The 14471-nt window shown below is 36.1% G+C and overlaps 3 protein-coding genes across 3 annotated transcripts; 2 read left to right on the top strand and 1 right to left on the bottom strand.

The window, feature by feature from the left end:
• Positions 1–556: 556 nt before the first annotated feature.
• Positions 557–6008, top strand: LOC120000044. Its single transcript, XM_038847916.1, has 11 exons — positions 557–741; positions 821–940; positions 1055–1123; positions 1406–1510; positions 1951–2005; positions 2656–2729; positions 3569–3652; positions 3735–3875; positions 4330–4395; positions 5305–5414; positions 5598–6008. The coding sequence occupies exons 1-11, from the start codon at positions 640–642 to the stop codon at positions 5764–5766; spliced, it is 1095 nt and encodes a 364-aa protein (XP_038703844.1). The 5' UTR covers positions 557–639; the 3' UTR covers positions 5767–6008.
• A 526-nt stretch (positions 6009–6534) lies between these two features.
• LOC120000053 (uroporphyrinogen decarboxylase-like) lies at positions 6535–10320 on the top strand. The gene is made up of 6 exons (XM_038847925.1): positions 6535–6811; positions 7336–7457; positions 7550–7660; positions 7856–8044; positions 8653–8778; positions 9655–10320. Exons 1-6 carry the CDS (start codon positions 6688–6690, stop codon positions 10168–10170), a joined length of 1188 nt encoding a protein of 395 aa, XP_038703853.1. The 5' UTR covers positions 6535–6687; the 3' UTR covers positions 10171–10320.
• A 1043-nt stretch (positions 10321–11363) lies between these two features.
• Positions 11364–14022, bottom strand: LOC119996319 (serine carboxypeptidase-like). The gene is made up of 9 exons (XM_038842913.1): positions 13688–14022; positions 13408–13579; positions 13001–13120; positions 12771–12914; positions 12542–12695; positions 12317–12405; positions 11946–12204; positions 11540–11673; positions 11364–11453 (listed from the first exon to the last, which is right to left on the bottom strand). Exons 1-9 carry the CDS (start codon positions 14020–14022, stop codon positions 11364–11366), a joined length of 1497 nt encoding a protein of 498 aa, XP_038698841.1.
• Between the last annotated feature and the right edge of the window lie 449 nt (positions 14023–14471).

A 14471-nucleotide genomic window follows, 5' to 3' on the forward strand; every position in this document is an offset into this window, starting at 1 on the left:
TATACTAATATGTCTCCCAAAATAAGAGCCTGCTATGCGAATAGCTCGAAGAAGACAGCTCCATGTATGAGCCAAAATTCGCAAGAAAATCTTTATTTTAATATTATTAGATGTATAACTTGCTAGTTTATACTAGAAGTTTATTGCTGGAAGCTTATGTATGCATATGCCTATGTTGAAAAATAATTTTTTATTTCAGATTCTCAACAATGGATTGTCCATCATTATCTAGTGTTAGTGAACAATTATCAACTTAACAAAGTTTTTTGTTTTAACATTATCTAGGATTTGTCAACAATTATGCATGCAATTTAGTTAGGCACATGTCATTCAAAATACCTGAATTTTGTTTTATACCTTGTTTGGAAGTAGAAAATTTGAAGTCATTGGATTGGGTCCAATTTTATTTTATTTACTTAGAAGAAAAATTCGTTAAAAACCAAAAAAAAAATATCATCAAAATAAATGAAAAAAGGATTAAAATAATAAAAAGACATTCTTTTTTGGATAAATCAGAGACTTATTTTTATAAGCCAACAATAAGAGACTTTTATTATCAGATGAGGACGGTTTAGTTGAGGCCGCTGCTTCGTTATAGCCACGCCCTTGAAGGATATCATTGTTGTGTTTGTGTCCTCAATGGAGTGCACCTGCAGCAATTTTAGGACTTCTGTGCTTCCTCCGCCATGGCCCTCCTCTCGCCTTCCACACTCTCTCTTCCCGTCTAAGCGAGAACGATTTGTATGCTTCTCTTCTTTCTCTGTGTACTTTCTTTGTTTTAAAGTTGGTTGTTTTAATCGATATTATTTTCGTTTCACAGATATTTAAGCGTTTAAAATGGGCTCAGCATCGTATATTGATCACAAACTCTTGTGGATTTGATCAAAATGGCTCCGTTGAGGGGTTTCCCCAAAAACCCAATAAGCTTTTTGTGCAAGAGGTTTTTTCTTTTAGTATCAAATAACTTTAGTTATGCGAAGAAATTCTGGGTCTACTTTAATCTGCAGTTTTTTTTTTTTAAAATTTTTATTTATTGATTTTGGTTTCATATCAGGCAATAGGAGCGGAATATGGAGAAGGTTTTGAAACTTTCAGGCAAGATGGGCCTTTGAAGGTTGACGTGGTAAGTTAATTAGCTGTTCATGGTTGTGCATACAACTAAGTGTTTATCTACTTTTGTTATTTGTGTCATTGTTCAATGCCTTCTGAACTCCAGTAGCTAATCTACAGCTTACAGATGCTGGATTCTTATTGCAAATAGGATTTTTTTATTGGCTTGGAATGTGCTGATTATGAACTCGATTTTTCTTATTATTCGCTGTCCTGACTGTAAACCTTTTTAGTAGCAAAGGATGCTCTGTTGTAGTTGATATTACTTACGGGTGTTACTTCTTATTGTTAATAGGATTTCCTGAATGAAAAATTGCAAGAAGGTTTCCTCCAGCGGATACGATATGCAATGAAACCAGATGAAGCATACGGTCTCATTTTCTCTTGGGATAATGTGGTGGTAAAGTTTTGAAAATTTGCCGAACACAATGATGATAACTTGTATTTGTAATGGTTATAATTTATGCGTCCTGGTAGTGTGAAAACCGGTTATGAATGTCCCTTTATATGTGAGATATGTAGCCATAAGAATTCTAGGCTACCTGGTCAGGTCCAAAAGAACTGCCTGAAGGTCCAACATTAGTCAATTGTATTCATATGTGAATGAAACTAAAGTACCAAATAAGGAAGCCTCTAAATTAAGAGAACTAAAAGTCTAATTTGTTGAATGGCATAGCTCAACCGACGTAGTGGAATGCATCTACATTCACTTGCAAATTCATGTTTAGCCCAAATGACATTAGTTTAGGAATGCTGCTGATGATGAAAAGTCTAATTAGTCCTAGGTTCCTATTTCCCCTCGAGAACTATTTGGAAATTTACATGATTGATGTATTGCAGGCTGATACTCGAGCTTTGAAGTTGGATGCTTGGAAGCAGCTTGCGTCTGAGGAGGGTATATTCAAAATTGTCCGACTTAACTACCATTTTACGTCATCTCAAAATTTGCAACATAAAACATTTGTGATACTTCGAAGTCTTTTTGTTCCCCTTCTGTGCATCTTAAGTGTAAAATGGTCTCCAAATCGTTTTAAACACTAATAACAAATTGTATTAATTTCTACACTTTAAGATGCGAGAAAACAGCCAAGATGGTGTGAGCAGCTATAACATAGAGATATTAGTTGTTAGTGCATTGAGTCGAATATATTCAGGTATGGGATAATACTAAAAAGAGAGGATGGACACTGGAAAGATATGGATAGAAGTGATAAGAAAGGACATGGAATCATGAGCTCTAAAAGATTAGTTGATAGTGTAGCCTTCGACCCTAATCGAAATGCATACATTTGTCTCATACACTATGGGGATGGCGAGAAGAGATATATTTTACATCCCAGAGGGGCTATAATTGGAGATACCATTGTTTCTGGTACAGAAGTTCCTATAAAAATGGGAAATGCCCTACCTTAAGGAACTGAATGGCGAAGGACTATTTAGGTGATGGATTTTCACTAATTTCCCTTGCATTGAAAAGCCAAATTGGATAAGTAGCTTATTCTTTGATGTCTTGTATGCTGCTGACATTTTTTCATTTGTATGCAGGAAAGGAAATATCTTTTCACAATGATGTGCAAAGACTGATGCTGTATGCAGGTGCTGATCATGTTCTGAATAAGGTTTGGAGATTTATGGTCATGTTGATATGTATAAAACGGAGACACATACTTTTCATACATCTATCATTATATCATAGATTATTTTTTGATAGACTACATTCATTCACTCATTGTCGAAATTCTAATGTTTAGTTTCTATAATACATTAAACTAAACTATAAGTGATTTGGAATTAGTTATTGCCTCTTTTTATCTTTTCTTTCTTTAAGAGGAGGCTGGAAGGTCTAGAAGGAATTGTGTTTTGGGGGGGGGGGGGGGGTGGTGGATTGGGGTGGTGTAGTGGTTCTGTTGAATTGTAAGCGGTTAGAAATGCTCAGTGGACTTGGTGGTTATAAGTTCTATGCTTCTTCAGGTTTGTGACTCCATCATGGGTGAGGCAAACTGATCCAAGAAAGGGGTCTTTTTTCTCGTGCTTGTGGGTTCAGGGGTGTTGAATTGGGAGTGGTTCGTCACCGACATTATTTGGCAGTCATGCCTTTGGGTGTTGGGGAACACCCCTGAACCTGGCCCAACACCCTTTTTAACCCCCAAAAAATGATGAGTTGGAAGTCGCTTGGTCATTAAAACACATGGAACACCTCTCAATCCACCTTCCTCCCAAATAAGTGCTCTAAGTTCTAAACCCAACTCTCCCCAGCCCATCCCAACACTCCTGAAACCATTAACAAAGCAGAGAATTCTTGGGTTTTGCTTTCTCCTTATGTAATATGTGATTTTTCTTCAAATAATGTTGTGCTGCTTTTTTCCCATTTTCCCCTGCTCTAGAGATGATTCCTCAAATACCATCTCTTTATGTACTCACCACCACTGTCCATCACGAGGCTCTTAAACTTTTTCAGGTATTGCTCTGGGATACAGCTGATAACGAATTGGATAGGTTGAAGTTAAGGCTTTCACAGCTATATCATAATAACCTTCTAAGAGTGAGTTTTCTTCACTTGCATATTTCAGGTTGTGTATTATTTATATTGCAAATTAATATTGCTCTCAAATATCTTCTTTCAGCTTAATGAACCCATGGAGGGGTTGAAAGGATGGCTAGATGCAGTGTCTACTGCCCACATACCATGTGCTATTGTTTCAAGCCTTGACCGGAGAAGCATGGTGGAGGCTCTAGAGAGAATGGGGCTCAGCCAGTATTTCCAGGTTGATTAATTTTCCTATAGGGGCAAACAACTAAAGCCTTAAAATTGATGTTTGTCACATGCATTATTAGTCATATCTGTCTACATGATAATTCTCTGACCTAGTGCAGTGATTGCTAAACGTCTTTCCATGGTTGCACTTCCTGATTACCCATCAGGTTCTATTGCTTGCCTTTGCAACTGGATTGTTGCCTAGCACATCAAACATATTGCGATTCCAGCAGAATTTCAATTGAAGATTATGTTCATCAAGTCCAGTCCAGACTGTAGTCGTCCTTTAGGGGACATCCAATGAAAAAAGTAAAAGAAGTGCAGTGGCCTTGGTGGTTATTTGATAAATCTAGATGTTTACTCTATCTGAAGTTGTCTGACAACTAGTGTAGATTTGTTCTAGCATCCAATTATCACCAATGGCTAGAATTGCTTTTTTTGACAGAGATTGCTTTGAGTTTCAGGCAATTGTAGCTGAGGAAGATGGCATGGAGTCAATAGCTCATAGATTTCTTTCTGCAGCTGTGAAGGTATGGTCTAAAGCATCCCTTTCTTGCTTGTTGAGGTTGGATTATTTGCTTGAATACTCCACTCTATTCCGAATTTAATCATGTATTCATTTTTTCTTACGTATACTTTTATATTTAACTTACTAGCTTCATTAACAGTATGTTTTTATGTCAATTGGAATTTGTGGCCTTGGGTACAGTGGATTATGGAAAGGGATTTCTGTAACTACTCAGATGTGTGTTGGGGACTACTGTGTTATTTTGACGCAAGTTGAATAAAAAAGGACTTGTAGCCTTGGATGAAATGGAGATTGTTGCTCTGAATTTGTTTGTAAAGCACTTGTGGCTGACCTACATAAATTTGAATCAAGTTTATTATATGTGAACCCTTACTATACAAAGAACTACATACTCTGTGTGTTTGTGGTGAACAAGCAAAGAATATACTTAGTAGCTTTGGTATCCCAATACGTTAGTTCCTCAACAAGTCCTTCCCCCAGTCTTTTTGGCTATTGGCTTATCTTACAGCAGGCCAAGGTAACACTATTTTAGGTAATGGTCTTTTGAGTATCTTTTGTACAGATCCACCAGGTATACTACTGTCTCTTGCTCCTTGTTTGTGTCTATCTCATCCCTAGTGCTTCCTCCATAAGTACCGTACCATCAATGCTGCTGCAGCTAGTTCAACACTCAAAAGTCTTTTTAGAGGGGGTTAATTAAATTTCATGTGAAATATGTTCTTTCTTTTCTGTGAGTTACAGCTGATTGCTGGTAATCCATGACATATCGGAACATTCAATGATTTGTAGACATGATTTTTTCATCTTTTTGTCGGAAACATTGACATACTATAGTTGGGAAATCAATTAAGCTCCCCATATTTTTTTCAGTATATTGAAGTTGTCAAGTAGTTGAATGTATTTCTTGCAGCTGGATCGAAAACCATCCAAGTGTGTTGTGTTTGAGGATGACCCAAGAGGAATAACTGCTGCCCACAACTGCACAATGATGGCTGTTGCCTTAATCGGCGCTTACCCTGCGTAAGTGTCAGAAATTTGATTCACGCTATTCTTCATAGAAGAAGAATATTGATTGGTTTTCTTTTACTTATGAAAGGACAGACATATCAACATGCTATTTTTCGTTGCAACCCACACTAAATTTATGCCCTCTATTTTAGCTTTGGATGTCCATGTGATGCTGATCAATGTCGATATCTGCAGGTACAATTTGGTGCAGGCCGACCTTGCAGTTCGTAGTTTCAATGAGCTTTCAGTGATCAATCTACGGAGATTATTTGCAAACAAGGGTTCTACTTTCATGGACCAACAGAAGCAGATTATAGAGAATTCTCCTCCAAAAAGAAAGCTGACCATTGATACCATTTTCTAACTTCCACCACGCTTTGTTCCTTTCTTTGTCCAATTTGTTTTTGTAACTAAGCAGTATCACATCTTATGACTTCTTGTTCATTGTTGAACAGTTTTTTTGGGTTACTATCAAGCGTTGGTTCGATAGTTAGAAGCATTCAATTGATTATTTGAATGTTACTCAGGAAAAAAGATTTGAGGATTTTTCATTCTAGTGGATCTTCTTGTGATTAAATAAGAGGTAAAGTTTGCAATTTGAGTGCATGTTTAAATTTTGATTCAGTTTTAATTTGGATCAATACACACTGGTTTTAACCTCATTGTGTGAGAATCATAGTTTCTTCATACATCATAGTTTCTTCATAGTATTGGGTTTTAACCCCAATGTGTGAGAATCATAATTGAACTTGGATCAATAATTTGGAAGTATATCGACTGTATGCATTGGAAGTGCGAGAATTGTCATGTAGAATTGTTCAACTGCATGGCAAGGGATGTACATTGACCATTGTCATTTCCCGACAATAATACTAGAAGTTGTTGCCTTTCTTGATCTGTAGCGCGACATGCGTAGCAGATCGAGAGAGATTTAAGAGATTGGATAGGTAAGGATATTTGAAGAGTTGGGATTTAGGGGATAGCTCCCCACATACAATCCCTTGGAGTTGCTCTTAATTGGATTACAATTAGGGAAGAGAAATGGCAATGTAATTTTAATATGTGAAAAATAAGAAATTTTCAGTTGGGTCCCATCCCACCATTGAAATTGCTGACGCGTCAAAGCGCATGGGATCCCAGAAGACTACAACTTTGCCCAGTTGCCTTATCTTCATCTATCTCCAAATACCCATCCAGAACGCCTTCGCAAGCTTCTGCTTTGAAGAAATGCAATGCCGATTTGAGCTTCTTTAATCGAATTAGATACCAAATAAAAGAATAAAGAATGTATTGCTCACACAGCCTTAGTTCAATTTCTTCTGTGTCTTCACCCTTCGCTTCTCCTGGAAAATCAGGTTTTCCTTTGTCCTCAATTTCGAAGGCTCCAGTCGTCCGCTGCTCGCTTCAAGGTAAATTCGGTTTCTTCTCATTTAAATTTTATCTGGGTAATTCTCAATTTTCTGTTCGCTTTCCAAGGAAGTACGGGAAAGAGAGGAGAATAAGGGTACATAATTCGAACTGGGTTTTTGATGGTCGATATACTTTAGCTTTGAAGGTAGCAGTATGATACGGAGAAGCGGCTGAAATGCAGCTCGCACTACGTTAGTAATCATAGAAGCCCTTTTTATGTGATATTTTGGGCATGAAATATTATGGATTTCGGCAGGTTTTTTCTGTCATCTAAACTGCAGTTCTTTGGTGAATGAATTTTTTTGTACTTTTGTGGATCTGGGATGATATTGAGTTCGAATTTACCCTTTGTTCTTTTTTATTGAACATGTGAGATAAAGATAAAAACTTGGCATTATGAAAGGGCGATAATTGCGATCTTCTTACAGTCTCCACATTCTCGGTTCAGAATAATTTTACATTCTGCTTCAATGATTCTATCAGAACTTTGCTTAGAATTGATGCCTTCAGAACTTCAATACAGGGGCTGTTGCTGAGCCGAATGCTACCTCTGTCGCTGAACCCCTTTTGCTCACTGCTGTTCGAGGAGGAGATGTTGAGAGACCCCCAGTTTGGCTTATGAGACAAGCAGGGAGGTACATGAAGGCAGGTTTATAGAGTTGCATTTTTTAAAAATTTTCTATTTTCGCTTCATGTCATACAATAATTACAATCTAATGATTTGCTTATGATAATAGAGCTATCAAATCATATGCGAGAAGTATCCTTCATTTCGTGAAAGATCAGAGAACGTTGATCTTGTGGTGGAAATTTCTCTACAGCCCTGGAAAGTTTTCAAGCCTGATGGGGTAAAACTGATAGAAATCATCCCAACAGTCTATTGTGCTGCTTATTTTGTATATTAATTTATGCTTTATGTCCTTGTTGTTTTGAGGCTCTTTGAGTTATGTAAATAGACAAATTATTCATCATAAACTTTATTACTTCGTTTCCCTGACCTATTATTTCTTCTCAGCTTTCTCTTATTTTGATTTTTTTGACAGGTCATTCTGTTTTCAGACATTCTCACCCCTCTTTCTGGGATGAATATACCATTCGACATTGTGAAAGGCAAGGGTCCTGTCATATTTAATCCTCTACAAACAGCTTCTGATGTTGATCAAGTGAAAGAGTTTGTCCCTGAGGAGTCAGTTTCTTATGTTGGGGAAGCATTGACAATCTTGCGAAAGGAGGTCCGACTGTGCCTGTTTCCCTTTTAATATCTCATTTCAATGTCTTACTGCACCCTTTCTTCTCGTCGGTCTATCTGTGTTGCATCTATATTATTTTTCTAACAGAGCATCCTTCTCTAGTCATTTACTCCAAGTGAAGGTATTTTAGCATCATGCTTGATCCATCTGAATTCCTAATAGCTGCATTAATAGATTATTGGACGTTGCGAATAATTGATAGATTAACTGTTTTTACTGCACCAACAGAATCATGATTTTTTTTCCTGCACAGGAGAAAAAAGACTCTAATTTTGTACTTCGGAAATCATAATTTTGTCCTAGAAAGAACTCGACATTTGTTTTCATTTTTGTTTAGTACATTATGATCATATCCTCTGATTTTTGTGTTAGCCTTTATGTGGTGACAGTCTTACACTTGGCTTTTATCTCTCAATGCCTCAATAATGTGGTGTTTGTGATTGTTACTTCTGGTTTTATGCGTTTCTTTTTTATTTATATGTACACATCTGAGGCATCTATTTTGAAATTAGACATAAGGTGAATCTGTATTCCTACTTTTTTCTATGTTAACACTTGGGTGTACTCAATCTTAATTTCCCCCTTGACAGGTAGATAATAAAGCTGCAGTGCTGGGTTTTGTCGGGGCTCCTTTTACCTTGGCATCGTATGTTGTTGAAGGGGGTTCGTCGAAGCACTTCTCAAAAATCAAACGATTAGCTTTCTCTCAACCAAAGGTAACCTTTAGTTTTCTATCCCTAGTTATCTGGACTAGTAAGCTCCAAAGTAGTAGATGTATCATGTATAGGCTCATAGCATTATACGCATTAGGGTTTGTAATAGAATGTTACTTTTTGATCATCATTGCCAGTGAGCCTTTATCCTAGGTTTTATTTTTGATCGAAGTTCATAATATTTTCTACTGATAGATACAAAGTGCGTAACATATCATATATTTCTTTTTCATAACCATCTCTTGAACACATGATCCAACGGTCCAAATCTTGCCTACTTTTTTATTTTATTTTTTTTTATTTTTTAAAAGATTTTTAACAAATCTCTTAGGTGTGGTCTAGTGGTAGAGTTGTACAGGTGTAACCTAGAGGTCACGGGTTGAATTCCTGGAAACAACCTTTCCACATATTAGCTGGGGGTAAGGTCTGCGTACATTATGTTTGTTGCCGACTCCGCTCACTACGGGAGCCTTGTACACCTAAGTTGTTTACCTACCTATTTTATGTGTTAAAAATGAGGAATTGGAGATCCTCCTTTTCATATTTGAGGAGGAGGGGATCCAAATCCTATATTTCCACCACGAACCAACAAAGCTGCATATATAAATATATATGCCTGAACATTGGTGAGTTGTTTCTTAACCATCAAGTAGTCTTTTAGGTATATCATACAGATGCGCCGAAATATGGAGTGAAACTTTGCAAACTGCTAAACTGTCCACTTTGAACAAGGCAGAAAAATAACAAGTGTCCTCATTTTGAGGGTTGGCCATTCTTTTTTTTTTAATCTCATACGTATTGCAACTGATTGATGTGCTTGGAGCCTGCGACCTTGCAGTTATAGAAGAACTCTTGTTGACCACCTTTTTCCACCAACAGGTTCTCCATGCATTACTGCAGAAGTTCACTTCCTCCATGGCAAAGTACATTCAGTACCAAGCGGACAATGGGGCTCAGGCTGTTCAGATTTTTGACTCATGGGCTACAGAGCTAAGTCCTGTGGATTTTGAGGAGTTCAGTCTGCCTTACTTGAATCAAATTGTAAATGCTGTGAAACAAACACATCCAGATCTCCCGTTGATCCTCTATGCGAGTGGGTCTGGTGGCTTGCTCGAGAGGCTGGGGAGAACAGGTGTAGATGTTGTTAGCTTGGATTGGACGGTTGACATGGCTGAAGGCAGGAGAAGATTGGGACCCAATGTGGCAGTCCAAGGTAATGTTGACCCTGGCGTTCTTTTCGGCTCAAAGGACTTCATAACCAGTCGGATAAACGATACGGTCAGAAAAGCTGGTAGAGGGAAGCATATACTCAATCTTGGTCACGGAATTGTAGTCGGTACGCCAGAGGAGAATGTGGCTCATTTTTTTGAGGTTGCTAAAGGAATTAGATACTAACGGCTGAGGTTGAAGTTAAATTGCTGCCGTATCAAGCACAAACTTTGTATTTTCTTGCATGAGGGCTAGAACATTTTCATTTGTCTGTCAATTTTGAGTTATATGAGTGACATTTCTGACCAGTTTTTTGACGCTAATTTGTTTCATCTACTCGAGCATCTAAGTATCTTATCCTCTTAACTGGATATGCCTAGTGCCATTGCCATAATAACCGGTCTGGCCTAGCTCCGTTTCAAAACAGTAACATTATACAATCAAATATTTTCAGATGATCTTTTTTTGTGAATGAAATAAAAAAAAATTGCAGATAATTTTTTTTTTTTTTTTAATAGAAAGGTCCATTTGTATCAATCCATCTTATGCATGTAGATATTGGCTACCAGGTCTTAAAGTTATTATCATAGATTTAAATTTTGTTGCATTTCCTGCCGTGCTTGTCATCTCTTAGTTGTGATATAATCTTTCTTCTTTCCTTAGTTATAAGCAGCCAAGTGACAATTTTTTGTTGGGCGCTTTAGCCCAGCAATTTTATGTGTATTGAATGTAGCGGATGGACCATATATGTTGAAGAAGGGGGTTGAAAAAACATGCAAAGTTTGCAAGAAAGACACAAAGAGTCAACCAAGGCAAGTCGACAAGCTTGGAAGATATGTTCATGACGTGGCTTGTTTGAACAAGTCCAATTCTTCGTGGAATTTCTTCACTTGACTTTTCTCTAGATGAATGGAGTAGTATAGACCCAAATTCCTCTTTTTGACACCAATAATGATATGATTTTGAACTAAGAAGAAAGTTTCTTTGAAATCCTAGATTACTCACACGACTCTATCCCATATATATACAAAAATGTTCACACATGCTTACGTCCATAATTTTATTTTTTACAAACTTCTGTTATTTCTGTGAATCAACGGGGTCCAAACTAGTGGAGCCTCCATCTGTTTCACTTTTGAATATATAAAAAAAGCGGACGTCCATAAACTTAAAGTTACGGACATCCGCATTGAGACTTCCGTTTAATATGTTAGGATTAAACATGTTACTTCACAAAAAAAAAAATCCAAATAATTGATATTTCCCCTCTCCCAATTTGTAATTCACGTACATTTTATTCGTTTTACGAAATGGAACATAGTTTTCAACCAAAACGCTTGTAACACATGGTAAAAAAACAATTTAACAAAAATTTTAGATCACTTGAGTTCTCCTTTCATCCAGCGTTCTATCATGTGATAAGCCACTTTTGGTTGATCCGTTGGAACCATGTGACTAGAGTTGAAAACCTATTATTTATTGACAATCACCAAAATTAGGTTAAATCATAAGTTCAATATTGAAATCATATACATATATATGGAGAATGTCAAACCTTGATGAAAGCGAGATCTCCATAACTTGTTAAGGATCCTGCTTTTGCACCATCAACAAAAAATAAATTTACAGGAGCGGTGCCAAATTTTTTCTTGCCATCCCATTCCATTTCTGTGACCCAATCCAAATTCCCTACGCAAAATAGAAATAGTTTTAACATATACTTACATTAGATGAAGCGTAAACGTAAATTAAGTTGTTAGAAAATCAAACTCAAACACGTCAAAGTGATATATATAATCCGTTCTGGGCGGCCAAAAGCCTACACGGATTCGTTCTTTTGAGTTGTCTCCAAAGTACTTGGCCCAAAATACGCGTCACATGTGTGAGAGCAGTTGAAATTTCTCTTATATATACCACTATTGGTTATTAAAAAGTTATGTGTATTTGATAAAAAAGCTTACCAATCCAATTGCATATTAGGTCATACTCTCCTGCGTATATAAGAACCTTTATTTCATCCTTGAGTAAAGGAGGAATTTTTACGTCAAGATTTTTCATGTACTCTCCAATCATTTGCCCAAATACTGTAGAGCTCCAAGCAACAAATGTTATGTCCCCCACACCTAAAGCAGTCTTCACTGATTGCATATTTAGGAAAGCCACCATATTTGTGTAGTCAAAGTTGGAGGTACCTATACGTTGTATTCTAGTATCATAAAACTGTGCATCGATCACAAAATGTTAGATATTATCATTTTTTTTTTAATAATTTTTCACATAAAATCATATAATAAAGAATGACATGATGATTGTCTAATGATATATATCTTACATTTAAATCTCCAGTAGCATCACGAATCGCCTGAACTATATCATTACAATTAATATAGGCAGTGTGACAAGCATTGTCAATGCCTGTGTCTGAAAAAAAAAAAAAAAAAAAAACCCAACCATTAGTCAAGTAGATTTCATGATTTGATTTTTCATAGTTATTTTAATGAATATGATAATTTTTTAAAAAAATATATGGAAAAAGGGAAAAAAAAATACTACACACCACAATCCTTTGTAGATGATATACATTGTGGAATCAAATCTTTTTCTATACGCAGATATTCTGATTGATTGATTAAACTACGACCTCGAGCATATCGTGGTATTGATGGGTATTGAATTCCAGGATTCGTATGTCCATTACCAATAGCAATTCCCTGTAAAATATAGAGTTGGTAAAATATAATAAAAATTATACACTACAAATTATGGATTAAGAAATAAATATGTGCCTTGAGCCTTATAGGAATTCCCTCCTTTGCTTTCTTTCCTTGTTGGATCCGAGAAGCTAGAGCAGGAACATAATGCCCGGCATAAGATTGTCCGGTTATGAAAAAATCTTTTTGAGAAAGTTCAGAACGTTTCTTAAAGAATTCCTGCATTATAGTGATAGTTAGCCAACACCAAATGCCAAATTTAACTTGAGCATTAAGAATGTATGGGGATCATAGAAGAAATATACCTGTAAGAAGTGATACAAATCGTTACTAACAGCAGTTAGATCATGTCTTATGTCACTATTATCAGTTGTGTAGCTAAAACCAGTTCCGGTAGGTTGGTCAACATATATAATATTTGATATCTATATGTGAAAAAAAGTCTATAAGAAAATTCGAATATTGGATGAAATTTCATGTGAATGTACCTAAAAGTTTTGGTATAATAATAGCACCAAATTATACACATACTTATAGACTGAATATTGTTAGTATATTCTCCAAATTACAAGGACCTTCAGTGATTTTGTTAAATGAGTACTTAGTATACTAAATATGAAGCTAACAAAGAGTATTACTTTTGGAAATACAATAATGATTGCTTATTTAGTTCTAATTTTTAAGCCAGTAAAATTGTATGACGACAAGATACCTTATCCCAACCATAATCATTCGATATGAGAGTGCGGTGTTCTGTGATAAGAAATGGACCATTTTCATAAAATAACGCAATACTGCTACTACCTCCGGGGCCCCCACTCAACCATAACACAACAGGATCGTCATTGTTATTATTCCGTGATTCAAAGAAGAAGTAGAACATTCTAAAAAGAAAAAATAACATAGATATAGTAAAAGTTTTTAGACTAATAGTAATTGAAAAACATTTATCATAGATTTGAGAAACAAATTTATAAGGCTCACTCAATTACCTTGCACCTTTGGTATTTGGAAGCGCATAATAACCAACATGGTGATGGCTGTTCTGAGGGAAAGGGCTAGAAAGAGGAAGAAAAAGGAATTTGAATCGTCTCTCAGCGAGCCTTGAAGCACCAACGACTGAAGAGTTATCATTGACAATGACAGTATTGTTCTGGGAAAACGAGTTGAGTGATCTGATAATTTTTTCTGCTTGTTCATCGGGCGAAGTGACAATTGACGATGGATGAAACTGACGGTTAGTTTCTGTACCATATAAAAACTGTGGAGTAAATAAGAGGTCATAGATAAGAAGAGAAAGAAAGATGTTAACAAAAGTTAAAGCCATTGTCGTTGGTTCTACACAGAGAGAGTTATCAGTCCACTATTTCAAGGTATTTATATTGTTCTATGGCTATGAAATAACCAACATGGTATACTGCCTGTATGATTCTAATTTTATAAAAAAACGAATAGACAAATTTTAAATTTTCTAGTTGAATGCACTGTCAAAAGAATTTAGTGCTTTTTCCTATGTTATCAATTTAGCATTTTCAATAAATACCAAAAATATTATTGTAATACATCGTGACAATCCTAATTTTATCTTTTAGTTGTGAGAAATATATGATTGATGTTTCTTAATATACAACTAATGCACAACTAAGACAGCTAATTAAGCTAATTGATATTAATCGACTGCTAAGTTAATCTACATATATAAGGTAACATCCCCGTAAATTGAGTTTGGAAACAAGAGTATGAAATTGTTCAGGTGGGTGAAATTTGATAATTAAA

Source organism: Tripterygium wilfordii, chromosome 1 (genome assembly GCF_013401445.1).
Source record: "Tripterygium wilfordii isolate XIE 37 chromosome 1, ASM1340144v1, whole genome shotgun sequence".
Lineage (NCBI taxonomy): Eukaryota > Viridiplantae > Streptophyta > Magnoliopsida > Celastrales > Celastraceae > Tripterygium > Tripterygium wilfordii.

Coding starts and splice junctions, on each gene's coding strand:
- LOC120000053 (XM_038847925.1), top strand. CDS start 6,688: ATGTATTGCTCACACAGCCTTAGTTCAATTTCTTCTGTGTCTTCACCC. Junction 7,458..7,549: donor AAGCAGGGAGGTACATGAAG/GCAGGTTTATAG, acceptor TTATGATAATAG/AGCTATCAAATCATATGCGA. Junction 8,779..9,654: donor TAGCTTTCTCTCAACCAAAG/GTAACCTTTAGT, acceptor TTCCACCAACAG/GTTCTCCATGCATTACTGCA.
- LOC120000044 (XM_038847916.1), top strand. CDS start 640: ATGGAGTGCACCTGCAGCAATTTTAGGACTTCTGTGCTTCCTCCGCCA. Junction 1,124..1,405: donor GGCCTTTGAAGGTTGACGTG/GTAAGTTAATTA, acceptor TATTGTTAATAG/GATTTCCTGAATGAAAAATT. Junction 2,730..3,568: donor CTGATCATGTTCTGAATAAG/GTTTGGAGATTT, acceptor AAACTTTTTCAG/GTATTGCTCTGGGATACAGC.
- LOC119996319 (XM_038842913.1), bottom strand. CDS start 14,022: ATGGCTTTAACTTTTGTTAACATCTTTCTTTCTCTTCTTATCTATGAC. Junction 12,696..12,770: donor GAATTCCTATAAGGCTCAAG/GCACATATTTAT, acceptor TATATTTTACAG/GGAATTGCTATTGGTAATGG. Junction 11,454..11,539: donor GAGATCTCGCTTTCATCAAG/GTTTGACATTCT, acceptor AATAAATAATAG/GTTTTCAACTCTAGTCACAT.